This window comes from Rhamphochromis sp. 'chilingali' (genome assembly GCF_963969265.1).
Source record: "Rhamphochromis sp. 'chilingali' genome assembly, chromosome: 5".
NCBI lineage: Eukaryota > Metazoa > Chordata > Actinopteri > Cichliformes > Cichlidae > Rhamphochromis > Rhamphochromis sp. 'chilingali'.
In genome coordinates, this window is record NC_137932.1 from 4,045,645 (window position 1) to 4,067,817 (window position 22,173).

Genomic DNA, 22,173 nt, shown 5'->3' on the forward strand with positions numbered 1-22,173 from the left:
TTGCAGCAGAAGGGCCACAGGGGCATTGGAGGTTCGGCTGGGTTGAGTCACAGAGACAAAAACAAGGGGGATAGAAGTAACTCAACAGAGTGGAACTTGAGACTTTAGTTTCAATACAATCCAGACAAGCTGTACTCTCAATATCTAATTACCAGTGTGTACTACAGTACAGCACCGAAGAAACAAATCTCAGCTTTGAAGTTCAGGTACTAGTACTAGAGTGGGTCACCTGGATGATTTATTACACTTGCCTGACCTCTCAGACAGACAAGGTGAATGGACCACCCTCCGAGTCCCACCCAACGTTCACCATGGATACATCCAGATGTTCGCTCGCTTGACTCTTACTGACATCCAATTTATAGCTTGTAAATAAATAACCATTTGAAACTGTGAACTGTGACGCCCAGTTTATCTTATCCTTGAGCAATACCTACATTTGAAACATTATCTATGCAAGTTTCTTTTACATGCAAAACATATACAGCTTCTTAAGGTATTTTTGTATTACGTTCCTCAGAAGTAGAGCTACGATATGGTGCGACTAACTAAAGTTTCACGGTTGCAGATTTTTAAATGTGTGAATTTTGCTTCTTTTCCTTTCAGTAACTTTGATAATTTAACAGTTTGGCCTGTTGATTGGAAAAGCAGCATTGTGCTTCTGACTTGAGCTCTAAGATCAATTTTTATACTTTTTTGTGTTTTAAAAAAACTTATTTAGGCTACCAGCAGGTAGTCCACATTGAACTCATTCAGCTCCAGTGCAAACTCTTTGAATGTTCGGGCTGTCATTCGCTGCCTGACAGCTTAACCACCAATCAGAGCATATTATAACATACTTCAGGCAAGTCCAATTAGCTACTGATTTTCAGTCCAGTTCTTGTGTAATTTGGCATGCCCATCTTTTCTCCCCGTTTCCCTTCCTAAAGAACCCTTTTTGACAGCCACCCCTCCAAAGTGATTTCTGATGAGGCTTTAGTGAACTGTAGGTGGATCAACTGAACTTCCAGATGGATCTCTCAGGTCTTTGATGGATATTTTTCTTATTTCTTAAGTACGTGACTTTCAGATATAGTTCTTTTATTTTTAAGGCCTGTCATCATTTCTTTTGTAACGCACTTTTCCAGCTGTCTCATAGTTTTTAAGGACACATGGCTCACCAAGCAGAGCCATGCCAAATGTTCGACTACTAATTTTTGGGGAATCGCTCTGCTGAAATTCATTGCAATTTAGTTTTATTAATGGTGCCAAACCAAAACAGCATTCACCTCAACTTGCTTTACACTGTAAGGTAAACTCCTACAATTGGTCGGCATGAAACATGAAATTTCCCACTAGTGGGACTAATAAAGGTATCTTATCTTATCTAATCCTTCTCTCATGTCTTCCTTCTCTCACCCCAACCGGTCGCAGCAGATGGCCCCGCCCCTCCCTGAGCCTGGTTCTGCTGGAGGTTTCTTCCTGTTAAAAAGGAGTTTTTCCTTCCCACTGTCGCCAAAGTGCTTGCTCATAGGGGGTCATATGATTGTTGGGTTTTTCTCTGTATCTATGAAGTGCCTTGAGGCGACTTTTGTTGTGATTTGGCGCTATATAAATAAAATTGAATTGAATTGAATTGAAAACCCCAAGCATCCCCTATGAGCGAGCACTTGGCGACAGTGGGAGAGAAAAACTCCCTTTTAACAGGAAGAAACCTCAGACGGAGCAAGGCTCAGGGAGGGGCGGAGCCATCTGCATCGACTAGTTGGAGTGATGCATGATTGCAACATAGTAATTGTTGTGGACTTTGATGTCCTTCATAAATAGTTACTTACTGTAGTTGAGTAGTCTTAACACTTTCACCCACCAGTGTGGGGCGCTATTGCCGAAAGCTACTGATCTGGTCATTAAGTGCACTCAATTCAGCTTGAAGAGATTTATTACTGTACACAACACATCTTCAGTAAATTACACTATCAAACATTCTATTTATATATATTTATATACACGATCTGCTCTGAAAATTGATTTAAAGCACTTCTCCACGTTCTCTTTTTTATATTAACTGTACATTTTCTCCTTAATGCTTAGTAGAGGAGGTGTAAAGTATGAAAACCATATAATTTATAAATGAGAACATTGCTCAAATAACTGTTCAGACTGTAAGATTATGTCAATTTAAGCTCTATTTTCCATAAGTCTCTCCCTCTAAAACCTATCTGCTTTGCAGCCAGACATAAATCATAAGACTACACAAACGACAACCATCTCGTCTAGTGTGACAAAAAAAACAAACAAACAAAACAAAACAGGGAAAATCTGTTTTTTTGTTGTTTTTTTGTTTTGTTTTTTACAAAAGCGTGCATAGATATATACATGTGTAAATAATATACATTCATATAGAGTTTAAGTGCAGAAAACTATGAGGATGAAGACTTTTTCTCATTGGGTATCACAGTCCCACTGACAGCCGCAGAGCAGTCTTCTCTTATCTGAGCCGCTTCTCTCCATTCTCTCTCTTTAGCATTTTTCCCCCTCCGAATCCCATAATTTCTCTCCCGGGGTGTTAATTTGCTACGGTGAGGATCAGAGGGCCAAAGGGCTCCAAAGGAAAGTCCAGGGAGGGTGCAGTGAGCGTGCTTGAAATGGATCTTGTGTGCTTGCGTTCATGCAGTGTGTGTGCATTTTATTGTCTGCTGGGCATCTGTTGACTGAAAATCTGCAGTGATGGCTGGTCTCCTTAGAAGGGAAAAACAAACGTCGTGAAGGGTTTAAGTGTCCTCGAACAACACTTAGAGGCTCAGTTCACCTCGAAATCCCCTTCCACAGACCGAGCTAGCTACACTGCTAGAGGAATGGGCAATGAGAGCTTCACATGTACAAAAACTGGTTTCTGTGTGTACAATAGAAATCATTTATAATATTAAAATGATCTTTTCTATTAATGATACCGGTGACTACTAAGTGAACTGTAGTTAGCATCTTTTTGCCCGTGCTTACAACGCACAGGTGGAAGCGAGTGAAGATCCTAGACATCGAGCAAAATAGCACCGTAATAAATGTTGCTCATGTTTGGGATGAAACTTTTTAGGTTTCTTTGCTTTTTAGCAAGCGCTGCACACTGTTGATGCTGTAGGGGAGTGGTAGGAAGGCACTGAGGCGCTGAGGAGTGAGCATAAATGAGGATCATATCTTATTTTTTAAACTTTGTTTTGTCCAAATTTTCCCAATAAAAGAAAAACATGTCAGTTCCTTTAGAATTCAACATATAGTGGATCTAAACCTTCTGGGCTGATGATTCGATGAACTTTCCATCCAAATGCCTCAATCTGCACCGTCAGCACACGCGACGACAGAGCCCAAAGCAGGCTCACCCCATCCCTCCTGTTGAATATTGGATGAGGCTGATGCATACTTCCAGCCTCGCAGCAGGTACAGCAGGTCAGAGTACCAGATGTGGCATGAATGATGCTGAGACTGATCCGTGCTTCTGTAAATGCTGTTCACTTTGCTCGTGAGCATGAACTGCGGCTCAGGAACAGGATGAGTCAAGGTTTCTGGCAGCGGCTGGGGAAGCAATCGTTCACTCGTTCCCCTCCTCCCTTGCCCTTTCCCTCCCTGGGAGCTCGGGCTGGCAGCAGTCACAAGTCAAAAGGACAAGTGGAGGGAACCTTAATTTTGGCTGCAGCCCCCGCAGACACTCGGACCAGTGGTTATCTCTTCTGGATTTACTGCCTCCATGTTACATTTATGAGCCGGGACAGTTGTGTTTGCTGAGATTTTCACTGATAAGCCCAAAGAATATCAAAAAACTCATACTCCCAATTCTCCAGTGCATAGCTGCATCTAAGTTTCTCTCTTCTTTGCTTACTTGTTCTGTCTCCTTCTCCCTCCCTCGCTCTCCCTCTCCCCCTCCCAAAATACCAATCTCAGACTCCAGAAATAAAATCGGAAGAGGAATCTGCTGAAGGGCACTCTTCGCAGAGAGCGATTAAGACATTTCTGGCACATTCTCCTGAATCCCGCGTTTCCGGTTTGAGAGGTGAGGCAGAGTAATCTCATGCTGCATTGGCTCTATAAGACAAACCATGCTGAATAATTACAGAGCAGGACAACAATCAACAAAGTCCTGACATAAAAAAAAGGACCCAGCAAAGCACACAATTGTCTTTCCAAACTGCTGACAGCCTCCCAGTCGCCATCACTTTTGCCCAATGGTTAGCATTGAGGCTGTGCATCCACACAGAAAGATGACAAATAAATTCAATTATTCCACCAAAAAGAACTGCTGTCAGCAGTGATGAGGAAGCACCGGAGGGGGATCAGCGATGCGGAGTGGTTTATCAGACCCGAGCCAAAAGCAGTAGGTGGCAGACTTCAGAAGAAAGTTATCTGATGATCTTCTATGCTCTCTTTACAAGCTGTGAGTGTTGTTCTCCTTTCTTTGCAGTGGTGGCACGCTACGACTACTCTCCAAGGATCTCCTGGCTGGCGGAGGTGTGAACGAGTAGATGAATGTCACGCCTACGGGCCTTTAGGACCTCGCACAACAGCCTGCTTTTATTGTCTCTAAACTGTGGATGCAAGTCGCACTATTTGTGCTTGCTGATCTAATAAAATCCACCCATTTTAGACCGCCACCACTAGCGCAGCATTTTCTGGCTGGCCTTATGTCGCAGGAATGTAAAAACGGTCAGTAACAATTTGCTGTGAGCTTTTTCTTACTTTAAAAGTATGTAATCTATAATTACAACCTCCTTTTTTTCTGGCATTAAGGGTGACAAAAAAAGCTAAACCTGCGACACTCACAGTCGCAAATGTGTCTACAGTTGCACTTTTCTAGCTTTAGATACATGAACGCTTGATTACAGATGATGAAGTGGACAGAGGGAAAGGCTGGCTGAGAGTGCAGCTACTGTTTAAGGATTCCCTCCCACAGTGTATGCATTTAAAGTTTTAACAATGTGAGTGTGTGTGCGAGTGAGCAAAGACAGAGAAACAGTATGAGGCGAGCAGGACCCCTGCGTCTCCTAGTCATTACAGCTCATTTGTCTGAGTGCTATTCCACTTGGCTGGGTTGAGTTAACAGTTTGCCCTGGCGCTCTCCACCCTCCTCTGAGCCGAGCACAGTGACACATGTGGAGAGAAGGAAATGGGAGCATAATGTATGAGTTTGTCTCGGTGCACGCACATTCGCACACAGCATGCACACAAAAGAAAACTTAGCTTGCTGCTTAATAGCAGGCAAACGCAAACTGTATATGGATGTCAACACTCCTCAAAGCTGGAGTGCAACTCATACGACTTAAGGCAAAAATGTTTGAGGGCAAAATTTGCAGCACCGGCGGCTGTTTAATCCCCTCCCGATCCCCTGCAAAGTCTAATGACAGCTAATCAGATGCACATCCACAGTCTAATTAACCAATTAGCAGCTAATGGATTCACATACACTACACAAAATGCCACGGATTCATTACGAGACACCCATAGTTTTCACTTTACCCAAGACTTTTTGGGCCAAATGTGAAAGACAGAAGGCAGTTAACGCAAAATGCACAGATGCAGCAGCAAACCGAGGGAAATTAGGGGTGACAAGAGGAAAAAAAAAACACATTTAAATCAATGGTGCACATTATGTTTAAAAAAAAATGCAAAAAAAGAAAAGATGCAACATCGCTATCGGTGCGCACACATTCACGCAGTAACCGAGCGTATTAACACATCTAATTTTAAATCTGCATTTGTATTTGAAGATCACAGAGAGCCAGTTTCGATGCCGAACACATTTTTTGGCTCCTTAATTAGCATCCAATGAAATTAAAGTTCTCAGCTGAAGAATGAACTTCATGTCACGGTTGTGATTCGGGTTTCACGACTTTTGTCTCCAGAGGAAAAAAAATGAGCTTTGTGCCCTAACGTCGTCCAGTATCGTTACAAACAGATTGATCTTATTCTATTTTTTCCCCATCAACACAGTATTATTTACTCTGCAAAGAGCAAAACAAAACGTGACATGCCAGGGCTTGTCAGAGTGACTGATTAACAATCAATAAAAACCGAGCAATTAAGTCCAAAAAAAAAGAAAAGCAAGAGAAGGAGAGAAATTACAACATTGCAGCACAGCAGGATTCTACATAAAGAAAAACCTGGCAAAAACAAGACAATTAAGGGATGTGTGAAAACCATCTGGCTGCTTCTGTTTAGCCACAATAGAAATAACTTCCTTTTTTTTTTTTAGAGCTTGCAGCTAATGGAGCAAGTACTCATTAAAATGTCTCACTTTCTGTTAAACTTAAAAAAAAGTTCCTGCTATTCCATCTTATAAGCACACTGCAGCGTGTATCTTCATAGGCCATTAATATTCTTATTAGCGGTTAGCTTACACTTGTCATGATTTATGAGCTTAATTCAGCAAAACCCTGGAACAAATGAAATTTCACAAGCACATTTAGTATCTTCAGAAAAAAAGAAAACCATATCTAAAGCGTATACATCTATATTAAGAAAGTAGCTAATATTTGCTGTTGTTTACTTATGTACAGTTAGGAATGGGAGCTTGTACTTCTACCCTCTGGTGCCTTTTAGTATGTTTAAAAAACTGGCAAGTTTTTATGGGCTGTAAAGTCACATTTCTTTTACTTCATTAAATTCTTACTGCTCTCTCGTCAAGACTGTTTCCTGGCATTCGGCAACTGATTTCAGTAAGAAACTCTCTCAGAAAAGCCACTTTCTGCTACGTGTTCAGTAACGCTGGTACATTTAACAGCTCAAACAGTATAAACACATCAGGATACTCAGAAAACAGCGAGAAGGAGAGTGAATAGTGGATGCACACTGATGATATGGACAAAAACAAAATCATTAATGCTAATGTTGCTCCGTGTGCAGAACAGCTATTGCTGACCAACATGGTACTTTACACAGTTACTAGCTCTTTATCCTGTGAAAGCCTACTAGGAGTAACCCTTTAAGCTCTTTTCTGCACCGAGTGGTTTCTGTCACGTCTCAGGCCTGGATATGGAATAAAATGACTGGATGTGCAACAGAAGTTAGTGAGGGCTGTCTCTACCTGTGCAGCTACCTTTGGAAAACCCCCAAACCTATTCGAATGGTCGTCAAACAACGTCTTCATTGATATAAAATGAGGTGTCAGTATAAAGGTGACCTCTGACCTTGAGCTTGAACCAGTTGGGTGTTAACTTGGGTGTCCACGCAGCCCACACACGACCCATCCAGCAGGGGTGGCACAGGAGGAATCGAGTACTGAACGGGCCAACAGCAGTAGTTTCAGGTTACGTCGACCTGACGTTTAGCTACACTTCCAGGGGGGTGAGCGCTACGACACAGCTACGGAGTAAATTACACACTCAAGCATAAATCCCCACGAAGTCTTGATGACATCCTTAGAGACCGTACAGCTTGTCACATTTGTAATGCTATTGATGTGCATGTTAGACGATCATTTAAAAATCTGACTTTAGAAACTGTCTCTCGTCTGATCAGATATTTTATTGTCTGTTTGAACAAAAGTTCAAACACGTTGAATTTTAAAAACTTCAAACCTCGATCTTAAGTCGTTCAATAGTTTATATATACAGGCTGAACTGGGCGGTCCCTGCCTTTTGCCCACCATCAGCTGGGATATTCGACCCTTACCTTTCACTCTGACCTTAGGTTAAGATGTCAGAGAATTATCTCTGTTACCTACCAGCCAAACAGACACCTTGTCTTTAACAAAGCCTAAACATAGGGGATAAAGAGCTGGCCTGGCTCCATCAGAAGCTCGCTAATTAACTTCCTGTGTCCCATTTGTTGCATCCTTGGAAAAAAAAACAAACCCCAAAACAACAATAACAAGATTTTCCTAAAACGCAAAACTAATTGGCTCGCAAACCAATTTGGGTGTTTTATTCATTTCCTCCCCCCCATGAAATTAAATATATACGACTTGTCTTATTCCTTTTTTTTTTTTTTTTTTAAATAGTCAGCCTTAATGATCCGAGGAACACCGGCACCATGAGCGCAACTCTTATTATTTAAGTCTCAATGTGAAAGGATGTTAATTAAAAATATGTCCCGCAAGAATAACTTTAAAAAAATTCAAGGCTGGAAAAAGTGCAATTCGACTCAAATTTATCTCGAGTGTAAAGAAATGGAGGTGTGAGGCGTGTGTCCGCACGCACACTGTAACACACCCACGCATGCACGCGACTCACAAGTTCACAGATTGACTGCGCTCAGCAAGAAGTGCTTCACGGATGGCAGTTTTCCTTTCTTTTTCCGCATGACAGACTTATCAACCGAGCTCAGGTGGTGCCCCATCTGCTTGTGCACATTTAAAATACACACACACACACACACACACACACACACACACACACACACACACACACACACACACACACTAGCTTACTGCTTACACAACGAGACGCATGCTCAAGGAATAAACTCAATCAAATGTCTGCCCTTCAAATTTCATTTCTGATCCCCTTCTCTCCCCCTCTGTGACCTCTCCTCCTGTTCTTCCTTATCACTGGTTCGCCTACACGCGAGTGATACCGAACAACCTCAAACTCTCCTTCGAGTCTTCATCGTTTTATCTTTCTTGCCGTCTCCTCGTCTGCGGTGAAATCCCAGCGACGACGTGCCCCGCTGCGCAGAACCCACCTTGCCCAGCGGAGCAGATGGTTGAGCAACAGAAGCGAGGCAGGCGAACAAGCGCGTTTGGCATCACGTGCACGCTTAAGCATCGTAAAATATGTTAAAATGATGCAAAAAGCATTTGCTAACCCAAACAAGAAAAGGTGCATTCAGTGCATTAGAACGCAGGCTTCTCGGCAGTGACGCCCTGATTAAATGCATGCCTCAGACAGTCAGTCATAATAAGTGTTTTAGCTTCACGGGAGTTCAAAACTTGATCGGAAAAACTTACATATATTTCTCATTCATTGAGCCATTGGGGTATAATGCATCATGAATGTATTCATCCCAGCAGCATTTATGCATTTATATAATTCTGTTGTACAGAGCCACAAGCAACTGGAAATCAATACACACTTCAGCCTGCATAATGGGGGATGTAGAAGGCATAAGATATGCACATACCAAACACTATAAAATGCGCCTTGACAGAAAATGCTTCAAGAAAGTGCCGAGAACAAAGAGAAACTAGCGGCTCGAGGATGAGTAATGGGATGAAGGTGAGCATATGTAACGCCACAAATGTCTTCTCTCAAGAAACAGATAATTCTTCTCGTGCTGCTGGATTAAAGATGCAAAAGAATAAGATATTGACCTAAGGCTGACCTCCCCATGTTTTCAAAAACTCCACGGCCGGAGAGCAGAGTCGGCTCGGTAAACTGACCTGCATAAAGTCCCATTTGTTAGGCAATTATCTTTATTCTACCATGCAGAAATGACTTGTGCTGAACGCTAAGGTGTGCTGGTGCGAAACTCATAATGCCACGCAGACGCTATAATTAGGTAAAGCTTTACAGGGTGAAGAACGGGATCCTGGCCGACCTACGGGGAAAAAGAAATCTGACGGCCAAAAGCAATTTGCAGGCGCCCTCCAATTTTCTGGAATTATCCTTTGATTTTAACGATGTAAACAAACACTGTCTTCAAATGACTTGGACTTGGGTTGCAGTAGAAGAGCAAATGATCGGCCAGTTCCAAGAATCTCAAAGCAAGAAATCCTACTGTGCCTAGCTGCTGTTAAGAAAGTTGTTTATGTGCTAGGTTTGCTTTAATAAAAGTTTATAGCATCTTGCACAATCCTTGGAAAGCCACTACAGCTGGCCGTGTTTAACTTTTCAAGGTTACCTCAATCAGACTCGATGCAGAAGCCGTTTGAGCGACTTCTGAAAGTAAAATGTGTCGTGACTTTTGGATACGTGACCCGTTGCCCACATGTACGTTCGAGCGTTTACAGTAGCTGTGTGCAAAACATTACCGAGTTCTAAATCACCGCCTTTGAGTTGTGGGCTAAAAAAAAAAATCAATCTAGTGCACTGGCGAGCCCGCGTCTCGTGTGGAGCCCTGACCTCTCGGTCACCTTGCTGCAGTAAAATATGAATCGAGGATATGTGTGAGCGTGTGGGCGCCCAGATGCCGACAGCGCCGACTGGTCAGTTATGTGGGAGGCAGATCACGTGACCGCTACCGAGGCCAGGGCACAAATGATGGACGTCAGTTTATCTGTGCTTTATGTGTGCGCACGTACCGGCAGAAAGTCTGGGGCGGGTCCTCGGCGTCTGCATCTCTTGCCGTGCGTGAGGCAGCATGTGGTAACGCTTGGCTTCGTTCACCAGATCGCGACACGCCTCTGAAGATTTGATCAGCTCCTCGTTGTCCACTACGTTCAGCAGATAGGACGGGTGGATGAAGGGAAGACGCACCACCGCTAACAGCTCTGACAAATGCTGATAAGAGAGACATAAAAGGAGGGAAAGGAACAGAGAGTCATTACTTGTTCCAGGTTGCAGTTAGTGAGTGCTGCTTAAATAACCTGAAAGAGATCTAAATAAAGAAACAGAGTGGGTTGTCCACCAATTAGAAGGACGGCGGTTTGATCTCAGTTTCCTCGATGACTGCGTTTGAAAATATCCTTAAGCAAGAGTTTCCCTGGTAGATCCATCAGAGTGTGAGTGTGTGAATGTTCTTTTAGGTTCTTTTTCACCTCATTTTTTTAGGTTTGTTGGGTTCTTTAAAAATTTTCAAATTGACTGTAAGTTGTGTTATTGTTAATAAAGTTCCAATTTACTGAACACTAACAGTGTTTGAATTCATTTTAGTTGAAGTGATCAAAGAACAGTGTTCTTGCTGTATAGCCAACATTTGTGTTTCTTGCTGGGAAAAGAAATGTTTGATAAAAGCCGGGACCGTTAGCGTGAGGAAACCTGGCAGTAGCGAGACCATTAGCTCTGTTACCGTCAGTGTCAAAACTTGAAAGATGTAGTGAAACCCTGCACGCATTTTCTAAAATTTCTACACTCATATCGGACAAAAATGCTAAAACGTGTAGAGAAAAATGAGAAAATGCCTAATCGAGTCCTCACAGATTGAAGTGACTGAATTTCCCCAGTAATTTTCCAAAAAAGCAAATAAAAGGAACTCTGGAGACTTGTTTTGAACTGAAAGTTTACAGTAAGATCCGAGCCTCATCTCACTTTGGTAGGTGCATTCGGCTACGATGACACAGCTGACACTGTCGGCGGGGGGCGGTGGTGGGGTGGGAATCTCCCACCACCCCCATCTCCAAATAAAAATCTTTCATGAGACAGCTAATGCTCTTTTGCAGCTAAATTAAGACCCAGTTCTGGCTAATCACAGCCCATTCAAGCCAAGATGCTGCAGTGCCACCAGCAAGATTTTTTTTAATTTTTTTCTGTAACATAAAACTGGCACCATCAATTTCCCGCGGTGCCGAGCTGGTTAATGACAATTAGGCTTTGAAGGTAATGGGGGGGGAGGGAATCTTTTTAGTATAGCAACTTTAGCATATTTGTGTTTGTTTCATCTCCGGGCGTGCATGCATTTATGCTTATACTGTATAGGTGTTCAGCTCAGAGGTAGGACAGGCTGTTGCTATAGCAACCTTGTCTATAGCTCTGGCTGCTGAGTGAATTTTTTTTTTTTTGCCTCCCCTCCAGTCTGTGTGTACATGTGTATGTGTGTCCCCCCTCACACCTCACCGCCGACCCCACGGGAGCCTCGTCTACGCTGACAGTAAAAAGCTGTAAACAAGCACGGACGGAGCGGCAGAGAGTTGGGTGGAGGCTGACCCCATTGACCCTTTGGCTCAGAGCGGCGCAGACGAGCCACGCGGGGAGGGCGACAGAACAACGGGCTGAGAGAAGCATCATTCAGCCGAGTATAAATAATAAGCAGACACTGCCTAAGCATATCTCCCTTTCTCTCTCTCCCCTCCACCTGAGGCCTTTTAAGTCTGGCATGTGTCCCATCTGCTCTCCAGCGATGTCCTGAGCTCATCTGACCAGAAAGAAGTAAATAAGATGTCAGACTGCGGGACAAAAAGACGGAGAGACAAGCGCGAGAGGAAGTAGATAGGGCATGGGAAGTGGGGGGTGGGAAGACAAGTGATGACACAACGGGAGGAAAAGAGGAGGCAAGGCAGAAAAGGATAAAAGTACGTCGAACGATCTGAAGAAAGACAAGGTGGGAGAGACGAAGTGATGGTTTTATGGCAGCCAGAGAAATCTGCTGATGACATTTCCTCTCTGTGAGCACGCTCGGAGCAAAACGCTGTCCTGCGTTTGGGACTGTCTGTTTCCCTCATCTATGAATTGCCACAGTGCAGTTTATCAAACAAACAGCTCAGTTCCTACATAAACACTTGCAATCGCTCCGAGCACCTCAGCTCAAACACAGAGAAGGTGAAGTCAGAGCAAGCTCCTTAGCATTCTGCAATATTCTTAAGGGAAGACTTCTTTACTCAAGAGAAGCTACTACTTCCAATTAAAGTGCCCCCATAGTGGGAGATTTGCCCCAGTAGTTACCGAGTCATGTCACACTCAAATGGAGGACTTAAGCTTCAGGCTTACTGCTATGGACTTCCATTACAAGGTACTGTACTCCAAGTCTGCTTCAACCTACACCTCTTCGGACATCCTATCAAGTTATTAATACCTGTAATCGGCTGTGGCGAAATGTTAAAAGGCCATATTTAATAGTAATTTTTCATTAAGATAAATATCTTTAAAAACACAACAGTCTGAAGAAGGAAATATTGAATTTTGTTGTGTTTAAAATTCATGTGGCTCGTGAAATCTCGCACAGAAATCTGCAGGTTATCAGAAATAGGTCCTCTACGGACTCTTCTGGCCCTCAGAACTAAATTAAAGCTGTATATGGGGCAGTTTCAGCCAGGTGGTGCCCTAAGGGCACTACAGAAATAAATGTGCTCGATTGCCTGTGCGCACATCTGGAAGCCTTGCTCTTATTTGGAACGGCAGGTGGACTGGCTCGCAGTCCGACATCACACAGCTCAGTTGAGCTGGAAACTCTAAAAATGCCTGCGACCAGTTGGGAAGGTTACTTTTGACATATAACAGCCATTTAATTAACACATCAAAGCAAGCACCTAATTAAAACTTCCTAAAAATGAAAAAATAAAAAATTTAAATTGAGTCATAATGAAGCGAAGACCTCAGGGTCTAGATAGTTCTTCACATCTAATATCCAGCATTTTGATGGTGACCGCTGATAAACAAGCTTTACTTTTTACTGTAATATTAGAACCGCTTTCAAATTTTATGAGGGAAATATTGGTAAATTTCCAGCGCTGAAGGCGATCTTGTCTGGGGAAATGGCCACCCGTCTCAGCCTGCAACGATCTGATTGGCAGATAAACTGTTCTTAACCTTTTAGTGTATACAGAAATAAACAGACCTGCGCCTAACCTTAATGTTGCTGCATTCGTGTAAGCATAAAAACCATACAATCTAAGTAATCGTCAACATTTTGATTAGTAACTGTAATTTAATTCTGCTTTTTTCAAGAACTCATAATGTTAGTAAAACCCTATTTAACTTATAATATAATTGTGCGTGCATGCCTATAACCGTCTTCCTAGCCAGTAGCTAGAGCGTTCAAGGAGTGATGGACATCTGTGTTAGAGGTTCACACACACGCTGCAGAACCACTCCCATTTTAGTGCTCAGTCTCTCTCTCTCTCTCTCTCTCTCACACACACACACACACACACACACACACCTTTCTTTTACTCACGTCTCCTTAAACAAACATGAAAAAAAAGAGCAAAACCATCCTACTGTACCATCTGCAAATCATAGCTACCTATAAAGCCACATCTGTTGTAGCCTCTCTTCCCTTGCCAAATATCTTTTAATGACAGTGAAACTACCTCAAAGAGAGCATCTGGTCTCTGCAAAAAAGGTTAGGACAGACACTGTTTCCACATACAGGTAAAAATCTGCCTGAAAACAAGCTCGCACATGTGCACAGACACACACGTGTGCGTGTAAATACAGCCAGAGACAGATGGGTGCATTCAGGAGTGGATCCACTATGACCGCGCTGATTTCATCCTGTGCTGTTTGTGGTCAAAGTTGCTGGATTCTGTTCGGAGTGTTCTGTCCAAAAGTTGACTGGCTGGTAAATCTTGTTAAGGAGATTAAGACAACGTATAGTCTCTGAGGCTGAACTCTGATTAAATAAACCAGCCGCTGACTCGATTGCACTGTAAACAGTGTGGGATATCCCCTATGTATGTGTGTGTGTGGGAAAGAGTGCCTAGCAGCTTTTCTCTACCTTAATTCAGCTCCCTTTCCGCCATCCCTCTCCCTCTGTCCGTCTATTTCTAAAAAAGAATTACTCTCCATCTCTAATTCTAACTAACTCCCTATCTCTCCCACTTCTTCTTCACTTTCTGCCTCTCTCTCTCTCCACCTCCATTCCCCGCTCGTCGCTCTTCCTCCCACACATGCATATATCGGCATGGAAATGAAGTAGAGTTGCACACTTGGTGCTAATATTCAAATCCAAAGTGTCAGACCCCATGAAAAAAAAGAAGAAAAAAGTCGTGCTTCATGCCAGCTATTGAAACTAGTCAAGCAGAAATTATTGCAGATACTGTTTACTCAGGCTGCTGTTTGTCTTCTAAAACAAATGAGCTTCACATTTATGGTTTTGAAAGGAATTTCTCAACAACAGCTTGATGGATTACTATGAAACAGAGATTTTTCTTTGCCTGCGTATGAATTAATCTGCCCCAGCATCATGCCCCCCCCCCAAAAAAATGGACCGATACCAGCTTGGTGATCAAATTACCTGCAAAAGCAAACAAAAACTAGCTACAGTCCAGTCAGTCTCAGTCATATGTTTGCTTAATGCTTACTAGCAAACATTAATAACAGTAAAACCACTATCCCTGTTTAACATGAACATTTCAGCATTATGAACACATGAACACATGCTGAATGAAAAAGGGGAACATGGGAGACTGTGTATAAAAAAATGCCTGTAATTTCTAAACAGGTGATGCAAAATTCTTTACATTTTTTTGTGAATTAAAACTGACAGTCTGCACTTCGCTTACATGCTGACTACCTGATTTAAAATCAGCTGTGGCTGTGCACAGAGGTAAAACGACAAAAGTTCAATGAATTATGGACCTACTGTGGATTCAGCAAATACAGGTAAACTGTGGAGTTTAAAATGTATTCTTCTCTTAATGTGTGTTTTGTTTGGGTTTCCACTGGTGTGGAATTACCAAAAATAGAGACAGCCTAACATATGAAACAGGAAAAGACCGCCCTGTAATCCATTTACTTCAACAAAGTAACTGTATTCTGAATACCACCTTTTTAAACGCCGGTACATGTATTCCATTACTCCCCAACTCGACCCAAACGTCTCAGGAAGAAGCAACACCGAATAGACCAGGCAACATTTTTTCAATCTTTTGTCGTCCAATTTTAGTGAGCCTATCTTAGCGGACACGGCGGTACCTGGTGTGGTCTTCTGCTGCTGTAGCCCATGTGCTTCGAGGCTTGACATGTTGTGTGTTCAGAGATGCTCTTCTGCACACCTTGTCAGGGTTGTGGGGGATAATCCCAGCACGTCAACCTTCAAAGTCACTTAAACCAGCTTTCTGATTCTCAATTTGCACTAACAAGCAGCTAACAAAGTTCCGAAGCCTCCACTTCAGCATCACGTCCCTCCCTCATCTCATCTCTTTTGAGACCAGTTGTCACGAGTGAGAGGAGGATATGACTGAGAAACCAATGACGCTGTGAAAGGCAGTCACAAGTCAAATTATACCCCGCTGCTCTACTTTAAATGTAAATATTAGCTTAAAGCAAAGACTTAAAAACAAACATCTGAGTCCACAAAGTCATTAGCAAAGTGTTTACTGACGACACACATCTGGAATATAGTTGCTTTTTCCTAGATTTCTTTTTGCAACCATACCAGCTGATGGGCTTTATGAATAATCCAAATTTACAGGAATTCTTTCGTGGCTGCGCTTTACACACCTAGATGTTGGAGCCATCTTTTTCACACCATGGAAACGTGAAAAATACATTTTCACTGTGCAAATTCATAATTAAGTTGAACTTAACTCTTCCAGTTGACATATTTCATGTGTATCAGGTTTACTCGGATGAATCAAAGCTCATCCAAAGATAAGTAAATCAAAGATTTGGTATTTAAACTCCTTGGGCTTTAACTTTTAAGACTTTGCAATCGTGCATGAGTGAAGAGTACATACATTAATGAGCATACTAATTTGTCTATGCGTGTGCATGCGTGCGACATGAACCCCGAGGTAAACGAGAATCCTCGCGACACTCAGACCAATGGGTGACGTCCTCTGAGCAGATGAGGAAAGGCGCCACGTATCCGGCTCCATTTCTCTCCATCTTCAACAAGCTCTCAAGCAATCAGTCTCTCATGCACAGGCGCACGCAGAGCGAATGCGGGCGCCTTCGCTGCAGACGAATGGTGTGACCTGTCATTTTCATCTTCTCGCTTACTCATCCAAGCAATCCTTGTGCACTTTTAAACAGAGATGGCATCTAATGGATGCAAATTATATCCACTACAGTGCCAACTGCAAGACATCAAGCCTACTGTGCATGATCCTTACAGATTTCTAAGAAGGAGTTTGATGTTTTTATTAGTTTTTTCTTAAACGTGGAACATATGGAAAGAATCCACAGGAGACTGAGGACATATGGAGGTACTGCTTTTAGCTTGTCTGCCCACTCTCGCTTTTTTTTCCTCCCCTGTTCCATCCTCACTGGATGAGCTGCATTTACGAGGAGCTTGTATTCATATCCACTTAGATTCTGATACGCAGCCCTGACAACACCTTCTGACTTCATTTCTCTAATGGACTCAATCTCACGATGACCCGCTACGCAACAGCACACCGGGTCAGTGTCAGTGGAGACACATGCCCCGCAGCCTCGTCAGACTGCGTCTACTGCCGAAACACTGCTGCACAGCCCACTTCGAAACTTCTCTTTCTCCTCACACATGCACACACACACACACACACACACACACACACACACACACACACACACACACACACATTTGGGCAGGTGGACGGAGGAGGTTGAGCCTCGTGAAAGGCAGGGATAATGTGTCTAACAGGGAGCCTCTCAGATCTGTCAGTGCCGGCAGAGAAGCAGCCGGGAGGCCGCCAGCTGCTAACAAAGATGACAAATGTCCACTGAGCATTTCCCATTCCACTACTGTCAGTGAGGACTAACGCTTCTTACTGTGCATGTGTGTGTGTGTGTAAAATGACTGAGTGCCACAGAGGCATCAAATAAATGACACAGGAGCGGTCCTATCTATTTCCTCTGCTTTACTGTGAAAAACGGACGACTCAACACTTAAAACACAACCCTGCATTAAAAATTAAACACACACACACACACAAGCTTACTGACTTATACGTGTGTTCAATAGCGCAAGAACTAAATGTTTGCCCTCACAGCCTTAACAAAACCCACTCAGTTGAAACAAACATGGCTCTGCACCCCTTTGTGTGTGTGTGTGTGAGCAGGTTTCTGTGAGCTAAATACATGCATGGCCTTTTTTTCCTTTGGTAACACATTATGAGCAAGTAAAATATGCTCTCGCAAATGGCACTTCATTTGGATTCAAGTGATGCTTTGCTGAGCGTGTTTGTGCTCTTTTGCTTGCATGACTGTGTGTGTGCATATCAGCCAGAAGGAGGGACTGGGGGGTGGGGGGGTATAGAGAGAGGCGTAAAGGACGACAGACGCTCGATGCTGCCCTGAGCAACTACTGACAGGTGCAATGCGTTGTCCTCCGAGGCCTGTTTCAGCATGACTTCATTCAAAAAAAAAAAATGTTTTAAAAGCTTTCTTCTGCTGATTTCATTAGAAACATATTTGTAGGTACGGCTGCCTTCTTCACATTAACATAAAAGTTTTTGGCTTACTTTCTGACAAACTGAATTCTCTTTGACATCGAGTGGATTCCAGTAATTACAGCGTTTCCCTTAAATAACACAGACGATAGCATAGCAGAGGTTTGAGAATGGTGGCGTCCTGTGAGCAGATACCCTCATTTGTTTTCCACGAATCGCGTGTCACGCAGCTGTTGTGTGTTCATGAGCGCGCCCGGAGGAGATCAGATGCTGTAACTTTGTTCTGGGCATGCAGCCGCGGTGGTTGAGTGGCTGCGGTTCAAAGTGGCTGCACACATCAGGACCGAGCGCGCTCTGGGACGACTAAGGGCACCGATGAGAACGGAGGTCTGGGGCGCACTGATCCCGTCCGCTCTGGAAGTCGCGTGCGAGCGATTCTCGCTCTTGTGTGAACGTTTTTGAGTACGAAAATGGGGACGTGAACGATGACATCTCAGCGAGCCCCTGAGTCCGTTTGTGTGCCACGGAGACAAAGTGGAGAGAAGAGCGGAGGAAAGTGGCCAACCTTGCCTGCCGCATCAATCTCCATTGCCCGGCTCGGCCTCTTCAAAGTGCACATACGTCACAGATCCCGCTGCCAGTGGACTCTACAACAGTTTCACTTTCCTCTTCAAGGACTACTGCTGTGACAAAGCGCCTCTTATCAGAAAAAAACAACAACAAAAAGAACAAATTAACCGTTCCCCGAGGAGCTCGAGAAGATGAAAAGTTTCTAATTTGAACTCGGAGCCTAAAAGAAGAGAAGTACTAAATTAAAAGTGATGCTTGCGCCGATAGGGTCATTTGGAGTTTTGAAGGTAAATGATTCGTAAAACTGTGAGGGAAACTCAGTTTATATCCTTACTCAGCCTCAAAGCATTTATGTCTTTGATTATTTAATACTCTAACTACATAATGATAGCATCATTTGTTCTGCGAAAATGATTTTTTTCTCACCAAATGCTGGAGGGAAAAAAAAAAAAAATCACCACATTACATGAGTCAACTGTACAAACCCTCCAAAAAAATAATAATCAGCAGCAACCTATAAGCATAAGAGGTAATACCTTTAACTATATTAATTTGGGCGGGGGAGCTGCACATGTCACGCTAGGCCATTGTTATTTCTGATGAGTGGACAGCAGGTCCTCTCTAATGGACAGCCCGGCCTTTTTTATCACAAAAATACACCATTAATTGTTCTTTTTAGCTGTTACATTAGTTGGCCGCTTTCCAAAGAGCCAATTAATCAGCCTCTTTTGTCAGGTTGAGTCACCTGGCAAGATAGGATCCTTTATGAAATATGTTGAAGAGAAGCGTAATGGAGGTCCTATTCAGGGATTTGGCAGAAGCTGGCCTGTTATAATTGGGGCGATGTGTTATCCCACAAAGGACTGCTAGGTGAAAGGAAGGACAGGTCTCTCACCGTCAGCACCTTCAGAGAGCAAACATGATGCTGGAAACCATTTTCTTCCAGCCTTTGTCTCGTGAGATTAGACTACTCAGTTTGCACATAAAAAACTCCATGTTTGTATGCACGCGCACGTTTGTGTAAGGCTTGTTTTCAGGCTACAATGACCATGTTCACCCCTGAATCACATATTAATATACAGGTTATTCTTGGATTCACTGACTAGCATATAAAATAAAAAAGGGGACAGACACACACGAACCACTTTATTAGATACACCTTGTTAATGCATCTGCCTAAGCTAATCAGCCAATCATATATCAATAATTCAGTGCATTTAGGCATGTAGACATACTCTACTGGGAGTTTCCCCACACAACCATCTTTAGGGTTTACACAGAATGATCCCAAGATGAAAAAACATCCAGTGAGCAGCAGTTCTCTGGATGAAAATACCTTCTAAGAGGTCAGAGGACAATGGCCAGAATGCTTTGAGGTTATAGAAAGGCAACTCAAATAACAAAGGTATGAAGAAGAGCATTTCTGCTAATGAAGCATGTGGGCTAAAGCAGGAGCCACACCAGGTGACAGTCCTGTCAGCAAAGGATAGGAAACCATCCATTCATCCATCTTCTTCCACTTACCCGGTGCTGGGTCGCAGGGGCAGCAGCCCAAGCAGAGAAGTCCAGACCTCCCTCTCCCCAGCCACCTCCCGGTGGGACATGGCTTGAACGCCTCACCCAGGAGGCGCCCAGGAGGCATCCTTGTCAGATGCCCGAACCACCTCAACTGGCTCCTTTCGATGTGGAGGAGCAGCGGCTCTACTCTGAGCCCCTCCCAGATGGCCAAACAAGCCCACTACCCACAGCTCGTGACCATAGGTGAGGGTAGGGATGTAGATCGACCAGTAAATTGAAAGCTTTGCTTTTACACTCAGCTCTCTCTTCACCTCAACAGACCGGTACAGCGGACGCAGTCTGTCGATCTCCTCCACTTAAACTCCTCCACTTGGGGCAAGAACTTGTCCCTGACCCGGAGTGGGCACTCCACCCTCCACCCTCCTTTTCCAGCTGATGACCATGGCCTCAGATTTGGAGGTGGAGGTGTAGAAAAATGTTGTCCCATCTAATGAGTCTGCTGAGACATTCACATGGTATGGTGCAAGGATCCATGCTGCCTTGTATCAATAGTTTAGAGTGCTGCTGGTGATGTAATGAAGTGGGGGATATTTTATTGGCTGACTTTGAGCCCGTTTGTACCAACGGAGCATCATTTGAACACCACAGCCAATTTCAGAGTTCTTACCAACCATGTCCAGCACTTCAAGACCACGTGACATGTGACAAAGCTCAAATCTTCTCAAACTAATTTCTCCTACATGATATTAATGTAAATGGTAGCACTGTCTTCTATGCTTTTTCTACTTAACTGCTCTCTGTCTTTATCACACACATTCATACTCTGATGGATGCATCAGAGAGCAACTTGGGGTTAGCATCTTGCCCAAGGATATTTTTTGTTATGCAGCCAGAGATCGAACCTTCCTATTAGTAGATGACCTGAGCCAAAGCCTCCCCACAGTGAGCTCACTGCACTCAAATGGCCTCCATAATCACCACATCTGAATCCAGTTGAGCACCTCTGGGATGGGATGGGATGGAAAATTCCCATGAAGGGTGACAAATCTGCAGCAACTGTGTAACACCGTGATATATCTGTGCCACAAAAATGTAAGGCAGATCTGAAATCAAATGGGGGTCCAACCTGGTAGTAGCAAGGTACACCAAATAAAGTTCAGTGTACATGTCGTATATGTCACATGAATTATACTGTAAAAATGGTGAATGCTCAAATCAAACGCAGCAGAAGGTTCAAATACCAACATAAGCACGTATACGTAAGAGAAAAAGGCTCAAGCTTCAGACTGCTGTAAATGTTTGGTGTCATATGACATTACAGACAGCAGATCTCTCTATAATATGGTCATTTCAGGCACAGAATTCTGGCTGTAAGCACAAAACTGTGTTTAGCTGTTGGGTACAATGGGCAGCCTAATAACAAGACTTTAAGGTGAGCTTGAAGGCTTGAAGGGAGGGTGGCTACATCAAAGGCCAGCATGACGTAAGTAATGATTATTTTGAACTCTGACTTGTGCAAAGTTCCTCTAATTAGGTCCAAGAAGAAGAACTTGGAGCAGCAAAAGTGCATAACAGGTCCTCTTTAATCAGCTATAGCTGCGTTTTCTGTCAAATAACAGTCACTTCAGGAATACGTTCTTCCAAAAAGGGTATTTCCTTTTTTTCTTTTGAAGCCTCCCTAACTCCCCTTTCACTTAAGTTGTAAAGACAGACACATACAGACGCTTGAAGGGTGGCACACCTTCGATGATACCCATTCAAAGAGAACCGAAACAGTTCTGTACTTTCATTCAGCAGCTTTGTGTCTCATAGCAAACCATTATTAACGCTCAAATGCTCTCCCTCTGTCTCTAAGTGATGTCCGGGTCCCCCGTTTCCCGGTGTCATCGGTTGTTAGTGACAGCATAGTGGAGAGAGAAAATTGCATATTATTTACCCAGTGCCTTCAATATGCCACTTTTCCACTCTATAGCCTGCAGCTTACAACTCGCAGCACATGCACAGACACACAAAAACCCGCAAAGCCGCACAGAACCGACGCATGCTCGGATGAATGCGAGCGTTTTTTTTCTGTGACATCCTGCCCTGACATGTCATTAAAAAGTGGAGCCGAACTGGGTATGAATCCAACCTTCTCTTGTGGCATAAAACAAGAAGCCTATTCTCTTTTTTCTTTCACTCTCAAATTGGTCACAAGTGTGCGACAGGAA

General features: G+C 43.4%; 1 protein-coding gene across 4 annotated transcripts in view; it reads right to left on the reverse strand.

The window, feature by feature from the left end:
- The window catches only part of klhl29 (kelch like family member 29), a 256,161-nt gene that overhangs the window by 57,399 nt on the left and 176,589 nt on the right, over positions 1-22,173 (reverse strand). For all 4 annotated transcript variants that reach the window (XM_080882500.1, XM_080882501.1, XM_080882503.1 and 1 more), the window contains one exon: positions 10,205-10,403. In XM_080882500.1, coding sequence (XP_080738626.1) covers positions 10,205-10,403 — 199 coding nt within the window. The remainder of the gene's footprint in view (positions 1-10,204; positions 10,404-22,173) is intronic.